Here is an 18,482-nt window from a genome sequence, read left to right on the forward strand (position 1 = left end):
AACAACTTACCCAACACTGTGTGATCGCCTTTCCTGTCGCTGAAGTGACAGCTGTTTGAGCATACCTCATTTGCAATAATTATCTGTGTACACAAGGGCTTTATAGTAGCAGTCGGGTATGACCAAATTACCACTTAAGATTTTCTAGTCTTTCCAGTTTTTCTTCCCAGCTATACAAGTACAAGAGTTTTACTCCTTGGACAGGCCCAAAGAATAGTCTACATGCCTTTTCAAAACAAAATTCTTTTGGAAAAATTTCTTAATGCTCAATTAGATCCAGTTTTCAAAACCATACAGTCAATGACTTTTTTTTGTGTGTCATTGGCCTGACAAAATAGAGCAGGAATTAAACTTTTTTTTTTATTTTTTTATTTTAATCCATGTGGTTAGAATTATTAATAGTTAGTAACTAGCAATGAGCCACTTTATTGAACTGTTGTATAAAAGCAATATCACACTTGCTGATTTTCAGTACAACAGCAGTCTTGCTCATGCGATATTGCTTTTATACAACAGTTCTATAAATGCAATATGACCAAATATTTTGTTTATTTTTGTTCTGTCAATGAAGATATTTTCTAAAGAAGCCAATGGTGGATTGCATGTTTCCATGCAATGCACAGAATGACTGACAGCGCACAATAATTGTAGTAACAGTTTCAACATAAACTATTGCTAGAATTAGATTTTTTTTTTTGTAGCACAGACAAGCGGAGTGATACACCCAGCGAAATTTCTCAGTACTGTTGTCCCACATATCAGCACTCTTCGAACGTCCAATCAAATTAGTGGACCCAAGCTAATTGTCATATAATCTATAGTATACGTTCAGTCTCAGTTGTGAGGACGTTATAAATGTGTCTTATTTTATGAAAGTATCAAACATGTATCAAATAGTTATATCTCTTTTATAACATTTTCCAGATACACCCTTTTTATAGACCTGCACCATAGTCATCCTCTTTGTTAGGTTTATGGTTGAACAACTCTGATCACGTGGCCAATTACACCACCTCTATAAAAATGTTCAGATCAAATCAAAGTTGCCTACAGTATAATTATAACTGATAGCATCCCATTCCATAAAAAAACAACCCTTTTAATGTTTTACAAACTCAAAACTACAATAGGTTAATCCATGTATATGATGTCTCAAACTTGTCATAAGATATAGGTCATGGATGCTGTACTTATCTAACATAAGACATAGATCCAGAGAATTAAGCACAGATTTTAAGTGGGCGTGTGGTTGGAAGTGCAGCTATTAGGGCTAATGGCCACTTTCTCGTCTCGAGTGAAGAGCAAGGGTCATGACCTTTTTTTTTTTAACCATATTACCATATGAGAAATTTGTGTTTCCTTGGACAGGTCCAACTTTCATAATATAATATATATATGACTAAAATAGATGGATCTTACAGATTTTACATTATGAATATAATTGGGATTCAGGACTGGATTATAGTTCGTGTGGAGAGTAACTATATGCACACAGACAATATAAGTCGAATGAAAACAATGACAGACATGCAGGCAGATGGTCATAGTGTGTGAGTGTTACAATGGCATTGTTGTTTCACTAGGCCTGTTTGGAGCTTGCTTCTCGCCCATGTACACTTGGGGAAAATAACAGGTGAATTCACATATGTAAGTATCAGCACACATACACATAGAGAAACATGAACACCTGCTCCTGACTGAGGCCCCTGTGTAAAGTGCTCATCAAAACACCAGCGAGGAAAAGATTTCATTATCCGTTCTCCCTAAAGGCGTCTAACCCTTCTTTTACTCGCTCTCGCTCTCTTTTCAATCCCGGGAGAAAGATGTAGACTCACTTCTGGGACTGATCGCTGATCAAAATTGTTTGGTTTTATCTAATGTTAGCGCGCTTATCCAGTCCCCACACACAGCTGTTCATTAGTGCTAACTTGGCTGAGATGCACCTCTATGATCTGGCGCTGCTATGGACAGATGGCACCTACAACTCCAGAAGCATTCACGAAAAGCTTACCAGCTCCTAATTGATGACCCGGGTCTGCATGTTTGGGCCGTGCCGTTGTTATTTACCCGACACTGACATATCAGGTGATATTTGATCAAGCTGCACCTCTGTGAGTAAGATAAGCTTCGGTGTCAGTTCAGCATGAGTACTTTTGCGCGCATATTATTATGTTTTGTAAGTATAAGCGTTGAACAAATAAGGTTTTTGTTGGTTCAGGTGTCCTCCAATGACAATATTACATTTCACATTTATTCATGTAAATTATTTTATCCAAAGCGACTTGCAAATGAGGAAATACAAGCAAAGCGATATATCAAGCGGAGAACAATACAAGTAGTGCTACAATACAAGATCTTTTAATTAAGTTCTAGAGAAACAAAGTGCACAGAGTCGAGGTGTAATAGCCAGTGTAGTTTTATTGATTTATTTATTTTAATAACGTGGGGGTTGGAAGGTTAGGGGTTAGTTAAGCACTCACAGAAGAGGTGGGTCTTTAGTTGTTTTTTTTGAAAATAGTGACAGATTCTGCTGTACGGATTGAAGCTGGAAGCTCTTTCCACCGCTGAGTATTGATCATATGTTGCTACAAAGTGAGCTTTAGGAGTGTTGTGATGTCAGTGACAGACTCCCTGTTGTTGTTTTTCGCCATTTTATTTTGTTGAGTTGTTGAGGTGCAGTTTTAAAATCCTTGAAAAAAAAAAAAAGTCCTCATGTGAACTCTTTTCCAGGACAGATGTCCTTGAACTTCAGTTTATGCATTCGCACTAATTACGGCACTTGTAGTTCCTTTTCAGCACATATTGTGTGTGTGTTTTTTTTAATGTGGGGGGAGGCGGGGTCTACCAAAACAGGACGAAGGAATGCCTGCCACTGTAACTGTCTGATAGCTGACCTCGACTTCGCCCAAAGCCATTGTTTTCTGGCTTTAGCACACACACACACACACACGCACACACACACACACACACACACACACACACAAACTTGTGTGGGGAAGTAAATTTGGCAGCTGTACTGATGGAGGTGGATATCCGCACACTAACAGTGTGAAACTGAGTCACTCGGGTTCTGAAAAAAATAATAATAATAAAATAAAAAATTCTGCGTCCTATATCCAGTCATACAGTACATTCTGTTTCATTCTCCATTACGTACATGTAATTCAGTTCCGTTTCAGTGCAAATGAACTTTCTACATTTTTACTACATGCTCAAAACACTTTCTCTGGAAATATATATTTTTTTCCAGCATTTCTTTTACATGATATTTTCCCCACTAGTTATTCAGTGGAAATTGTATTTATCATTCATACTGGCACCTGCCATAACTCGGCTTCTGTATGAGCAGTGAAATCCCAATAATTTCGTGTTCAGCGTTAATGCTTGTGCTCAATCTGCTAATTCATGTGGCTTTCACTCTGGGAAATGGATATTTTATCCAGCCAAGCCTCTTTGGGTCAGCGCTAAAGCATCTGTGGTGTAAATATAGAAAATCAATTATTTGCCTTCCTAGATTTATTGGACTGGAAATGGATTTATGTTGGGAATGGTACAGGCGCTGTTCCAGAAATGGCCAGTGTTATTGATTGAGAATAAGTGCCACTGAATATTCAAAGAGTGAACGGACCTGGTTAAAGCTTGTTTCGAGCCTGTGCATCCAATAACCGACAGTACCGCAGGTGGGCAGAAAGGATGGCAGGATATTCCGCCAGGCATTAGGGAAATGGATAGATCGGCAAATTGGCAAGTTCTTCCTTTGTTGTTTTTATTGCACCGAGCTCACAACATTTTGTTTGTTTAATAGACTATACATTTGCGCTTGTTGCAGTCTCATTCCTACATTATCAGTCCCTGTGTGTATGAGCGTCGTTAAGAATACGTTCGTAGGCTCTCTTCTCCTCGTCCATCCACGTTCATATTTTTAAGCCTTTTACAGGTCAGCGTAAAAAGGAAAAGTAACATCTTTGACACCACATAGCATGACCATATTTCAGACAACCCATCTGCTTGAACATGTCTAACAGCAGCTTACATGACGAAGTGCATGCACCAGATGGAACGCACGTCCCTGTTCCCATACAGAAGCATTTTGGCACAGATGAATGATATCCATGTAACCCAGCCCTTAGTTTTGTAAACTAACCTCTTCTTTTGCTTCCAGGAAAGTTAATGGTTACCCCATTAATGTTGCATGCTACATATAACATTTGCTGTTTGTACATTTTTACATTTTTCAGGCACATTTTTTTTTTCCAGGACTCTGATTAATTAAATATAATGTTTGAATCAAAGTAGTTGAAATAGAGAATTTGGCTAATTTCATTCTAACCTGTGGTCCAGGAACTGAGTCGAAAATTTGAATTAAAATATTATAATTTAGACATTCAATCAGATGTTAGACTAATATAATATATAATATACAATATAATATAACATAATATTTTAGAAAATAAAAAAGAGCAAGTTAATCATGTGTGTGTAGTTTTGGCACAGACTGCTCCTGGCCTTGTTGCATGCTAAATGTGTGTGTGTTAGTACCGTTGTGCTGGCCCCGTTGTCTGACTGAGAGGTGTTTGATTGACAGCTGAGGATTTGTGACTGGCCCGTGAATCAAAACGTCAGGTCTTATGGCTCAGAGGAGGCTTTGGGGATTTCTTGGCAAAGGTAAACGTTTCCTTTATTTTCAACCCACCTCTCCATCAAGTTTCTCCTGTGTTCTTGTTTTATTTGCTTTTATCGCAACCATGCATCATTTTTGCAAATGCACACTTTTTAAATTTCACCCTGTTCATTTAAGATTTTTTTTTTTGTCAAACTTGCATTCTACTATTTACAGTTTCACTGAACAGATCTTCAATAAATATTCCAAGTTACAGGAAATACATTTACTATCCACTTTATTAGGAACACTTGTACGCCTGGTCATTCATGCAAGTATCCAATCAGCCGATTACTGTAAACGGCAGCAGCGCAAAGCATAAAATCATGCAGATACAGGTCTGTTAACTGTTTACATTAGACAGTGATGCAGTAATCTGAGGCTACAGGCAGGCACAGGCTTACTGAAATTGAAAATTTTCCCATCTTCAACTGTCCAGTTTCATTAACTGTAGCGTTAGATCCCTGTATTTGGGAACTCGATGTAGCCCATCCTTTCCCAGGTTTGATGTGTTGTGCATTCTGAGATGCTTTTCTGCTCACCATGGATGTAAAGAGCGATTATATAAGTTACCATAGCCTTCCTGTCAGCCTGAACCATCCATCTATCCATCCATTTTCTATGCCGCTTATCCTACTGGGTTGCGGGAAACCTGGAGCCTATCCCAGGGAGCATGGGGCAGAAGGTGGGGTACGCCCTGGACGGGGTGCCAGTCCATCGCAGGGGACAATCACATACACATTCACACACCCATTTATACACAACGGACACTTTGGACATGCTAATCAGCCTACCATGCATGTCTTTGGACTGTGGCAGGAAACCCCCACAGCACTGGGTTAGGGTTAGGATTAGGACGAAACCCCCACAGCACGCGGAGAACATGCAAAATCCACACACACACAGGGTCGCGAAGGTGTGAGGCGAACATGCTAACCACTAAGCCACCGTGCGCCCCAGCTTGAACCAGTGTGGCAATTTTCCTCTGACCTCTCTCATCAACAAGGCTTTCCCGCCCACAGAAATGCTTGTTGTATGCGAAAATTCCAGGAGTTTCTGAAATATTCAACCAGCCCATCTAGCACAAACAGCCATGCCATGTTCAAGTCAATGAGGTTTGATGTGAACATTAACTGAAGCTCTTGACCTGTTTCTGCACGATTATATGCATTGAGCTGCTGCCATATGACTGGCTGATAATTGTGTGAATAAGCAGATGTACAGGTGTTCCCAATAAAGTGGTTTCTGAGTGTATAATATAATAGATAATTACATGTAGATCTGGATCGATAAGACTTTGAGACTTTAATAAATATTTCACATTGTTGTTGATATTCACTTTTTTTGTCATTTTTTTTTTTTTGGGAAGGAGAAAAGGGAAAGAAGGCAGCATGATTCAGCAACTTTGTTGAATGTAGCTCGTGTCGGCACGCTGGTGTCAGGAACATTTTCAATTCCAAGAAGTGCATGTCAGACATGACTTCAGTATTTACACCTTCATTGAAACTTCAGATTACATCCTTATGACTGTTTGCCCAAACTAATACAAGAGAATGTGCCAAAAGTGTCAGAGAAGTCTTTGAACCGTTTTGAACCATTTTAACAGGTTTTTCCCGCGTGTGCCTTCAGTTCAACTTCAACTCTTGCAATTGATTTTTTTTCTTCTTCTTCCATGGAACCAGGCTCTAGAAAAGTAAATAAAAAAGTAACTTTTAGTGAAATTCCTGTGTCACTCATATGTCTTAAAAACAGCAGGAGCAACCTGGATAACATTTCTTACTCCTCTTTTGTTTTATCATATACCACTATACGATTAGATCTTTTCAGAACACAGTATGATGCATATAATAATAGACTTACAAATAAACATTCTTAAGGTGTTATCTCTCAAATATTAGTATTAATAATGATACTGCCCTGCTATATTGTTCATATTTTTTCCTCAAGGAAGCTTTTGATACCAAATTCTCAGGACAATAATAGAAAGCTAGTGTGTGTTGGTAATAGCTAGACAGCATGCTATGTTTCCTGGATTAGTTTACTATGCTTAACATTGACTGGCATTTTTCATTTAAGGGTATGTGTGTGCACATGTGTATATTTGTTTGGGTATTGGCAATATGTTTAACTTTACCGTCACATTTCCCTCTAAGTAAAGACGTGTGCATATAATTGGCCTCCTATTTGTTTTGGCAGTGTGAAATCAGCCTGCACTGCCAAAACAAATGGCAGAAAAAATGACAGCGTCAAACAAAATAGTTTACTATAATAATTGTAATACAAATAGTAATAAAAACCTGTATGTTGTATTGGACTTTTCCCGTACAGAGACAACAACTTTTTCCATAACACATGCTGTTTTAAATCTGTGAAGTAATATATTAAACATCGAGAATGGTGCATCAATTGATAAATTGTTTAAAAAAAATATATATATATATATATATCTGAAGTGGGCATTCTTTAAGATTTTGGGAGTTGGCCTATCATGAATCTTCTTCTGTCTCTTTCATTTTCATGTCATCATACCATATTCATAACTATCATCTGACATCACAAGTTTGTTTTTTTCAGTCTTACAGATACAATTGTTACTTTGACTTACAGTTTATATGCTTACAAGACCGAGAAATTATTTCTACCCTCTATAGGTCTATAGAAACAGACAAGAGGAGAGATTGTAATGAGCAGGACCTACCATACAGGGTAGGTTATAAATTCTGGGCCTTACTGTAAATGTAGAAAGATGGATTTTGCCCTTGAAAATGACAGACGAACCTCTTTCTCTCTGAGTATATATATATATATATACATATATATATATATATATATATATATATATACACACACACACACACACACACACACATATATATATATATATATATATATATATATATATATATTTGGCTGTTTCATTTGAAAATGTACATTGCTCAGCCTCTTTGCCTTTCTCTTTTGTTGTTTTTGTTTGTTTTTTTGGAGCCTCTCTCTCTCTCTCTCTCTCTCTCTCTCCCTTTCCTGTGGCTGGACAAAACCTTGCTCAGCACTTCCTCTCAGCACTTATTCTGCAGTCAGGTAGAGAGGCATCATGCACAGACTTCCTCTGCAGTCAGTGGGGTTGCAGGGCCTCTATCTGCAGATTTTCCCATTTAAGAGAAGCCACTTGCCTGTTTAGATTCAACATATAATAGCAATGATGCCCAATTTTGCAGTTGGATTGGTTATGACTACGGATTTTCAAGACAGAGGATATGTCAAATCAGCTTTTTATATAGCTAGGTTATACTGATAGAAAGGTTTTGTATAGAGAGCTTAGCGGTAGTCGCTGTAGTCAATCACTGTACAGCCTTTTCTGAAATGCACCGAAACACGCACCTAAAAGCTGAGTAAGTGATACATGAAGAGGAAGGAGGCAGAGCTGTCTATAACAGAATGATAAAATCATTTGATTCTAACCCAATCAAGATGCTCTGGAAGGAGTTGAATAAAAAAGAGAGAGAGAGAGAGACAGAGAGAGACATATCCAGACAGCTCCACAAACGACATGAAAGTACTTCAAGAGTCACACGAGCATCTGTGAGGAATATCTGAAGTAACACTTCATTTAAAGAACATGTGTGTATTAGTTGCATCTGCTAAGTGAGGGTGTTTTTTTTTTTTTCCAGGGCATGTACAGTAGTGTGATTTATTTTGTCATTGTTATATGTCAAATATATGATTTCCTCAACCGTGGTTAATTGTTAATAGGTTATCACAAACGGACAAGAAAAATGCTCATTTGTTACTAATATTTTGAAAAACGCTGAGTGTCTCCAAACTTTTGACGGGTAATGTATGTAAATGTAATTTGTCACTCACGTGTGGATGGGGCTGCATTTGCAGAGAGTCATGCATGATGCTCCATGGTTCAAGGCAAATTGAATTGGACCCAGCTTTGAGCATTGCCGTCCTGCAGGAAATGGGGTCAGCTATCCATTAAGATGCCATTAGATAATCTAATTTAGGGCCTGATCCCCAAGCGAAGCTTGCTCTATGCCTACCACTACAGCCAGGAGGATTTTGGTGGAACAACAGAGATGTGGATGGGCAAGCCATGAGCGTGGAGGGTGATTCAACAGTGTAGAATCTGATCAAGTCAACCACGCGTGAGGAAAAGTTGTTTGTTCCCCTGTCCCCCCTCGTTGGGTTCCTGTGGATGGGGAGCTGTCATGTATTAAGCCATCTGGTATCCAGGGGAAACCAGACATTAGGTAATGCCAGGCTGAAGTTGAAATTGTTAAATAAGGGGGTGGCACCCCATGAGCCGCAGCGATCAATCGGCTAGGCAAAAGCTGAGGCTGGGGTTGGAGCAAGGAGTCATGGGAGGACAGAAGGGTTGAGGACCATGTGCACTGGGCTTACAAAGTAATCCCCTGCTGCTCAGGTCTCCTGTGTTCTTGCAGAGTGAGTAGTATGTTACAAAGGGAGAGAGAGAGACATAGAAAGAAAAGGATAAAAAGCTATCTTAACAAAAAAAAAAAAAAAACCCCAAAAAAACCAACAAAGCCAAATCACTGCCGAGTGTTTCCCTCCTCTGTGCACTCTTTGTTCAGCAAGGTAGGAAAAACTTAATCTCTCATTTCCTGTCAGATGATTTCTAGCAGACCAGAAAGAGGAGAGTGAAAGGGGGCCGGCAAAAGGAGGCGAAAGAAACGATGGAGGAAACTGAAAAAAAATTGAGATAGATTTGTTCACAAAGGCTTGTGTTGCACTGCATTTCCTTCCTTTTTCTTTTTCTTCCTTCATATCCCATGCTTTGTAAATTCTGACCATGTTTCTGGCCATTGAATCATGAACTTTGCCTCTATTGTTTTAAGTGACGTCTAGGCCTCTAGCTGCGGGGGATTTGTATAAAATGCAGACTAAGTCATTAGCCACATTCATGGCCACAGTCAGCCGTATCACTGCAGGCAGCCATGGGAAGAATAAAGTCAGTGTTCTAGGTCCGCCAAGACCCTGTTGTCTTCCCCAGGCATCAGCCTGAGCCCTCGTGTCCCCTTTGGAAAACAAACAAACTGCCAAAGAAAACCCCCTAAAACTCCCTCACTGCCCCCCTTCTCGCAACCAAAGCTGATCCACTGAAGCTATGCACCTGCAGCCGGAGATCCCAGGGAAAAGTCGCTCACTTTCTTCTCTTTACTGTTGCCTTCCGTCAAACACCCCAGTATGCCCTCGCCCACCCCTGGCCTGCCCTGTCCTCCCTTTCTGTTCTTTTTTTTCTGGGGGGAAAAAAGTAAAAGGGAGAAAATAACAAAGCGGTGGCTGTGTGCGCCGGGTGCTGTTGAAAGAGCAGGAGCACGCTCTGTAATCTGCAAACAGAAAGCAGCGATTGTGTGAGACAGGTATTTAAGAAGGAGACGGGAAAGGAGGAGGGTGGACTGGTTTCTGGCCTGCCTAATTATTCGACACATGTACATACCATTCAGACCCCCGCTGTCCTCCCTCCAGGGAACAACATGCTGTTTGTGCATCGCGGCGTCTCTTGCATTCAAGGCCTGCGCCGTGGCTCGCAATTAACAGTCTTGTGTTGTTGTGTGGCTAGCATGTGCTGAATGCGGATGGGAAAGTGCGGTACACAATCAGTCTCTGACTTAACCCTATTGATCAGAGGGAGGGTGTCAGCTCTCTGTGGGACTCCTCTTTTGCAATATCCACTTACTGAGGCGCCTTTGTTCCTCTGAATTTCCTGTGCTGTCAGTGCTAAAGGAGGGATGAAGCCCTTCAGACTGTGGGAAATAATTGAGACCTGTACCACTAACAGACATTGATACGTATCACTGACTCCATTTAAAATCGTTTCATATGGTCCTTTGTTAAACTTGGCGATTGCATGCTAGTGTCAGATTTTTTCCCCATTCAGTTTTATGAAATATTTAATTATATACAGTACATTAAGACTGATAATCATATGATATGCAGCATATAATTAGCTCTACTTGATTTAACAAAAAAAATATTTAGACAAATATCAACTTGGCCGATTGCAAGGTTTCAAGATCTTTCAGGCAAAATGCAAAATCTACTTGGCTCTGAGTTTTATTGTTAAGGAATTTACTTAAATTATTATTATTATTATTATTATTATTATTATTATTATTATTTCTATTATTATTGTTGTTGTTGTTGTTGTAATAATAATACTACTACTACTACTACTACTACTAATAATAATAATAAGAAGAATAATTCCAATTCCATTTTTTAGGCAAGTAGACTCTGATATGTCTGCTCTATGTTTGTGTTCCACTGCTCTTTACACTTTGCGCGCGCTCTCTCTCTCTCTCTCTCTCTCTCTCTCTCTCTGTATGTCCACAGTCCTGGTACCTGGGCGAGCTTAATTCCATTCCAAGTGTCGAACGGGACTCAGATTCTGCCAACAAATGTCCAGAATTACAGCATAAACATCATTGGTGAGCCCCTTCTTCAGGCGGAGACGAGCAACTGAGGGGTGTAAGCGGGGGGGCCAAGCCTTGACTCTGGAGTGACAGGTCCGTGGACAAACCAGCAAGCAGCACTTACACAATCTCCACTGACATTTGTCCCTCCCACTGAAGGACTTTGCCCTAGAACAGGAGAGTGGGTTTGGGTCAAAGCTGGCACGAGCCTCTCCATGCCAGTCAGTCATTGTGTAAGAAGGCCCCTCAACTGACATACTGTGATATTTACCATACAAAAAAATTTTTTTTAGATGCCTTAATGTTTTGCATGACACGCTAGTCTCTTGTAGTGTTTTTTTTTCTTCTCATTCTTATGTCACAATTTCTAGGCTTGGTTTTTGAGCAAGTGTAGAAGGAGAGGCACACAAAGGCTGGCTGGCTGGACTTTTAACATTTTTTTTTTATAATGCAGGCTCCAATTCTGACCTATCAAAGAAGGCTCAACCCACATCATTACATGTCCATAGGAACAAAACTCAGCAATTCAGACTTTTTTGCTTTTGTTTGCCTTCTAAATTTCTTTTTTTTTTCCATGTTGAAAAGGCACCTTTTGGTATCTGTAATCTTGTCAATCTTGGATTTGTATTTCCTTTAGAGCTAAAGGTTAATATCTACTCTTAAGAGTTAAGAACTCTGAATTTTTTATAGTGAAAACGAAAAGACCTGTATTACTAGGTGAAAAAACATCCCCAGTGAATTTTCTTGATGTATCCTTTACAAAGGATTTACAAAAAATGGACAAAAAAAGAAGAAGAAGAAAATATCTCATATGAGGCAAGTGCAATTCAAATGATTTCTTTTTTAACTGAAGGGAAGCTATCATAGTCTGTCTGCCCTAGGACTCTAAAGGAAGGGGGAGTAACTGTTTTAAGTTCACTTTTAAATGAGAAAAAAATTAATTGCATCCTCAAATATGAACACGGTGGAAAGTTGAGAGTGGGGAAGTGTCATTGACAGTAAACGTTTACCTGAGCAGAACTGAACACGAACAAAACAGCACTTATCTTGAGCCGTACCCAAGCACTCGGGTAGTTTTTTTTTTTTCCTCTTTAATTTATTATGTAAAATGACAAACAGAAACTTAAAAAGGCGAAAAGACACAAACACACGGCGTGTATAAAATGGCTTATTGTTTGTTATGTAATCCCTACCTATCTAGTGTGCATTTTCATTTGGGCCATTAGCTTATAAAGCTACTGTTTACATTGTGATATTACAAGAAACACGAGGAACGCAGGCTGGTGAAGTAATTTAAGAGAAAATGTGTGTGCGCGCATGTTTGTGTGTATGTGTGGGTGTTTGTTATGTGTTAAATCTGCACTCAGTTAAACACTAACCTGCAGGGTGAGGCTAGGTCTCATGGTGCTTCTTTTATGCCCAGTCTGGTGAAGCTCGAGAGTTGTAGTCCCGTAAATCTCCAATTGTTCACGACAGTCCCAATGCCATCGCCTCTCCAATCAGATATATTTATATAAGTAATCTTTCCAATAATCTTAATTTGCACGAATATATATAGTCCACATTACGTGCCTTGCCTTTGAATATAGAAAACATCACTACACTTGTTTTTGCTGCATTTATTACCGATGTAGAAAAAAAAAATTAACATTTTTATGATAAGAAATATTTTGTACTCTGGATGAAATTGTGTCATTGTTGATTTTTAGCTTCATTTACTACTTTCGCTCACATTTACAGTGCATATCAAGGCTGTGTATAGTTGCTGTTCTAAAGTTTATAATCAAACAGCATTATTTTTCAGTATTTTGGTGTTGTTGTTGTTTTTTTTTTCCATCTTCCAGTCATTATCGGGGAGGGAGGGGTCCAGAATTATAAGAATTATGCAATACCAAGTTTTGCCTATGTAGGTAGTGCTTTTAGCTATGTCGATTAGAAGCTAGTATGGAGATACAAATAGTGTAAACATTTATTTTGTTGATGTTATCATTGTTAATGTTGTTGTTGATGTTGTTGTTATTTTCCGTTTTTTTTTTAATTGACCAAAGTGGGAACTGCTTTCTATGCAGTGTGTAACAAGGTCTTCTTTTTTTTTTTTTTTCCTTGAGTGTATTGAAAGATGGAGAGGCGCATGCGAGGATAGTTTTGTTTCGTTTTCTCTGTGAATGGAGTAATTATTTTTTCGTCTACACTTTGTAGCATGCATCGTTTGGTCTAATATGGCTGCAAAGTCACTGGTCTGCTTACTGTGACTAACTGACTATTTTTGTTTTTTTTTACTTCACACTGGGGTGCTAGCATGACTCCTGGAAATGGCTCATTTTCAGAGGAGAGAAAGCTTGACTTGAGACTGACAATCATCAAGGAAATTTCGAGAATTAGATATCAAACGGACACGTTTCCGTGTACAAAGTTACATTGAGCGGAATCAAATTTATCCCCAGCTCAGATTTTTCATCCAACGAGGACTATGGACATTATCCAACACTCTGCATAATTGCCTGTGAACTCACTCTGTCCACTCACAGCATCTTTTAAACCACATTTAACTGCCGGTACTCTAACTTGAAAGCTGTGAAGGCGATTCTTCAGCATTTGGTTCTGCATATTATCAGTAGCAATATGCAAGTACAAAAGTAGATGCCTTAAATTTTTATGAAAAAAAAAAGTGACTTGTTATGAAATGCATTACAATCACCACGCTATACTTGCGTGTTAAAACTTTTTACAATCAGAAAAGAAATTGTTTTCTTTTATCCTGGAGATAAGTTCCAGCTTTAGCCTTATGAGGATGTCAGGCAGGTTCGGGGACACAGTATGAACTCATGATCTGTTTTATATTCTACTTGTGATGAACTACAGACTTCAGAGGAAGGGCCTTATGCAGTCTCCATTCGGTCTGGAGGACCACTGCGATTTAAACGCTGAGCACTTATACAGCATCTAGGCAATCATCCACCTCCAGTGCCCTTTCAAATGAACTATTTCACGAACAGTAACTCAGGCATAATGCGTCACAGAGCATTATATCGCTATCACTCATTGGATTTACTCTTTGTATTGTACAACATATCTTTCAGCATTTCTTCTGTTTTTGTACTTCTACTTGTTCTTCTACAGCAGACCTGAAATCATTATAGATCTTTGTCTAACCATGTCCTCAAAAAAAAAAAAAAAATGTAAAAAAATAATTAAATTTTTTTTTTGTTTGGATAGAAAAACTCAAGTCAAGCTCATTCTTTCCTCCTTCACAAACGTGCTTGTTCTTATTGTGGGGGGGAAAATGAACAAAATGAAGCCACCCCATTTTACGTGCACTGCTGTCCCTGTTCTGTTTTTTCTTTATCCTTATCACATTTGAGAAAGTTGAAGTGCTTTGCAGCCGTTTGGACATTAGCTGTGCCACTGAAGTGCATTTCCCCCAGACTGATGGCAGTGTATTGTTTGTAGGCGTGTTTAAAACAGTGAAGACGGCTGTAGCTGTGGGTCACTGTGTTGGCCATACTGATGGGATTAATCTCTGGTAGTCCTCAGTGGATAGGATCTGCCCTGGCAGCTCTGTAAAACCATGTTTGTCAGTGCGAGTGTGTGGCAGAGTGCGTGACGCTGACACTGCAAGAGCAAACGACGAGCAAACGAGCGTCTTTTTTTCTTTTTTTTTTTTAAAATTCAACTGCCTGCCTTCTGGACAAAAGTTTGTACACTGTAATAATGTTTTTCTTTACCCTTGCTTTTGAAAGAGCAAATGTTTTCGACATATAAATTAATTTGCCGCCCCTTCTTTTGAAATTGTACAAATAAGCCCACATCATTTTGAAAAATCAAATTTTTAGAACTTTTTAAGACTTTGAATCGTTGAATTGTAAATGTAAAGTAAAATGTTTTTGTTTGTTTGTTTGTTTGGTTGGTTGTTTTTTTTCCCTTTGGTTAGTGTGAGACCTAGAGTTTGCGATGTGAATATGTGTCATAAAAAAAAAAAAACAATAGGAAAAGAATTCATGATTAAATTCATGTTGTGAAGGGTAATATTTTGTTCTCTCAAAATAATTTTAAAAGGCGCCTGATTTGAGTTGGTCATCAGTGAGTCCTAGCACTAGTCATAGCAATAGTCTCGTAGTCCGTAGTGGTTAAATGTTGCTCTGCTAGCTGGGTTGTTTGTGTTGGTGCGAGTGTGTGCCAGAGTGTGTGTCTGGCCGACTCTGACTCCACACAGTAAGGAAAAATGAGGGTCTTTCTATTCAAATGCTTGCCTTGTAGACAAAAGTTTGTACACTGTATTTTTTTTTCTCTTTACCCATATTTGTAAAAAGCTAAATTTATACACTTAACAAATTTGCTTAATATGAATTTTTATTGTAAGAACAACAATTGCTACAACAATACTGTTTGGAATCTGGACTCAAGGTACAACTCTAGCTGCCCGTACGAATCAGAATGAGTTTTAATTCAATTTGTTGTACTTTGTTGTGGAGGTCAATTCCTACGTTGGCGTGTAAATGTTTAAAAGTAAATGATGAAGGTCATTTTGTTGTGCTTCATGTAGATTAACCTGGCGTGTTGTTTCTGTTAGAGTGGATCTCGATTGTGTGACTTGATTATGAGATAGCAGAAATGAGGAGAGAGAAAAAAAGAAAAGGAAATAACGGTTTTGCTGATTAGGGGCCAAATAGGGAAATCGTCATCCCTTTAAAAAGGCACCTGATTCCAGTCTGTTGTCAGTGTCATCCACATCCACGATACAGTGAATCATTTGGTTTCTGACGAGACCTTAGAACTTTTCTATCACATACCAAGCTGAAGCTGACATTTAAGCATGTTTGTTTCACAGTATTTATGTGTTCACTGTGGGCTGTGACTGCTATGTTAAGTAACGTTAATCACTTCATCGTGTAGTTAGGATAAGGTCAGTACTGGGAGAATCCTAACTCCCAGGAGCCTTTGCGCATCCCCACAGATATCCGTGTATGTCGTTAGCACAGAGGAGAGTTTGGCAAACAGCTGAGCATTTGCACTTTGCGCAGTTCCCACTAGCCCTCTCATTGGAGCCTTGTTGTTTTTTGGTGTATGGTTTGCGTGTATCATCAGATTTCAAGCCTGTATACTTCCATCTAATTTCACTGATTGTGTCGCTCACCACAGCACACAGTGTTATGAGGCTTATGAGAGGAGTTCTGGTCAATTTCTACCTTTTTGTGTCTCAATAGTGATTTTTAGATTTGTTTTTCATTCCTTTTCAAAGGGCTGATTGTTATTATTATTATGATTTTTTTTTAATCAGTTTATTGTCAAGAAGTTAGATTTTTCATAGCGTAACATGTATTACATTATATGAGACGATGGCCTGGTTAAAGTTAAGTATTACATGTAGAGTTAGTTATGAAAGCCATGCTCATGGACACTGAGAAGGCCACAAGTATTTTCCTTATGCAAGGAGGTGCTAGTGGCGCTCACGCAATATCTTTATTTAGTTCACCTGAATATGGATTTACCACAGGGAAAGGCAGGAGAACCTTTCAGTCCATTTCTTCAGTTCTGTTTTCCAAGGGCATTTCCAATGGCATGAATGAACATCAGGTAGACATAAACAGGAACATATTAAAAACCAGCATATTTTGAGATGTTTACCAAAAAAATAAAAAAAGACAAAAAAATATATACAGTATATATATATGTTAAGCAGTGCCTGTTCCAGCTCACAGTCTCAGTGGACTTCACATTGTACATAAAAAAAAACAACAACACTGATTGAAATTTCTTTGGGAAAAATTAGAAATGTAGAAAAAAAAAAAAAAACAGTCGAAACAGAATGTGTGGGTTGCTTCTTCCTGTATTTTTATCTTATTGTTTTTATTTTTGTCCCCCCCAGGTTTTATGTGATGTGTCCTTTTTAAGTGTTTTCGTGCTCTGTTCATTTTTGAATATTTTAGTCCTATTGAATGGAGTGCCCTGGTCTCTCGATATTTCTTTGATGAGATTAAATAAATAGTCGGGCAGTGTGTTTCTTTAGATTGTCAATGCTACACTTAGAACTACAGTAGATAAAAAAAAAATTTAAAAAAAGATGCTTGCCAGCTCCACAGCAGGGTTGATTTCTTTCAGGTCTTGTGGCACTTTTACACCCTTTTCAAAATGGCGTGTTTTTTTTTTTTTTTTGAGCCATGCATTTGTAACATGACATCAACAACACTAACAAAGGTTTTTAAGGTTGTATCAGCCTTTAGTGAATGTAGTAACACCACAGATGTATGCAAATGGCAATGTAAATTCCTGAATGTACATCATAGAATACTTTAAAGACTTGTTTTATTCACCGTTCGGGAAATGCAGGTATCCTTCAAGAGACTGTACAGTGAAGATCTTGGTTTTTTTTTTGGTTTTTGTTTTTTCCCCAGTTTTCACAGCTAAACGGTAGGCATTGCCTTTAAGCTAGCTGCATTTGATGTAGGGGATAAAATTGCCACAAGATTAAAAATGAGTGTAAATAATGCTTGACTTTTTTGTGATTGTTACTGTTATATCCAGCCTATACTGCTAGCAGCTGTTTTTACTGCAGTCAATTACTGGAAGTGGATATATTTCCTATGCAAAACTGTTTAAACAATAAAACGAGCTATGCTACAACATAGATTGTTTTCGTCATTTATTTTTTGTCTGTGATGTTTGATTTTTTTTTTTTTTATGATCACAATTTGAATATAAAGTAATTGTGCTGAAAATAGAAGAAATTATACAGCTGGCATTCACTTGTGTAATTTTGCGTACTGGCTGCCCCAAGCATAACCTACTTTGAGTAACTAAAGCATCAATTATGTCTGAAATGTGCCTGAAACAGTCTTTGAAACGTTGGGAAAAGGTTACATGCAAAGCATTACAGATAGTTATTGAAGCACAACAGAACCACTGCGTATGCAGATGAAATGGGAAAAGACCAAATTACATATTGGGGCATGATTATGATTGTTTTCCTGAGTTGTGTGAGGTCATTAATATATGACTTATTTAGCAGTTTAGTTATTAAATAAGAAGGAAGAACAACAATACTAACTTTGAATGGCTGTAAATACACACGTGAGTGTGTGGGGACTGACAGGTTTGACCTTGCGGAGACATTTGGTTGGTCACCATAAGCAAGACCTCATATTTACAAAAAAAAAAAGAAAAATCCTGCAGTTTATATATATATATATATATATATATATATATATATATATATATATATATATATATATATATATATATATATATATATGTGTGTGTGTAATTTAAATTTAATAATTTTTTCAGTGGAAGGTCCTCAGAAAAAAGTAAGACGTGTATGTGCATGTGCATCTGTGTGTGTGTGTGTGTGTGTGTGTGTTAGAGATAAGCCAGCAGCACTGCAGGCT

General features: G+C 38.3%; 1 protein-coding gene across 6 annotated transcripts in view; it reads left to right on the forward strand.

Moving 5' to 3' along the window:
• The window catches only part of LOC128609960 (nuclear factor 1 B-type), a 105,527-nt gene extending 87,809 nt beyond the window's left edge, over window positions 1-17,718 (forward strand). For 3 of the 6 annotated variants that reach the window (XM_053628917.1, XM_053628918.1, XM_053628915.1), the window contains exons 11-12: window positions 4,586-4,665; window positions 11,018-17,718. In XM_053628917.1, the coding sequence (XP_053484892.1) occupies window positions 4,586-4,665; window positions 11,018-11,147 (210 nt within the window). In that variant the 3' untranslated portion in view covers window positions 11,148-17,718. Of the gene's footprint in view, window positions 1-4,585; window positions 4,666-7,311; window positions 7,367-11,017 lie in introns of all 6 variants that reach the window. The other 3 variants (XM_053628914.1, XM_053628912.1, XM_053628916.1) reach the window with 2 other exon arrangements.
• The last annotated feature ends 764 nt before the right edge of the window (window positions 17,719-18,482 follow it).

Source organism: Ictalurus furcatus, chromosome 7 (genome assembly GCF_023375685.1).
Source record: "Ictalurus furcatus strain D&B chromosome 7, Billie_1.0, whole genome shotgun sequence".
Lineage (NCBI taxonomy): Eukaryota > Metazoa > Chordata > Actinopteri > Siluriformes > Ictaluridae > Ictalurus > Ictalurus furcatus.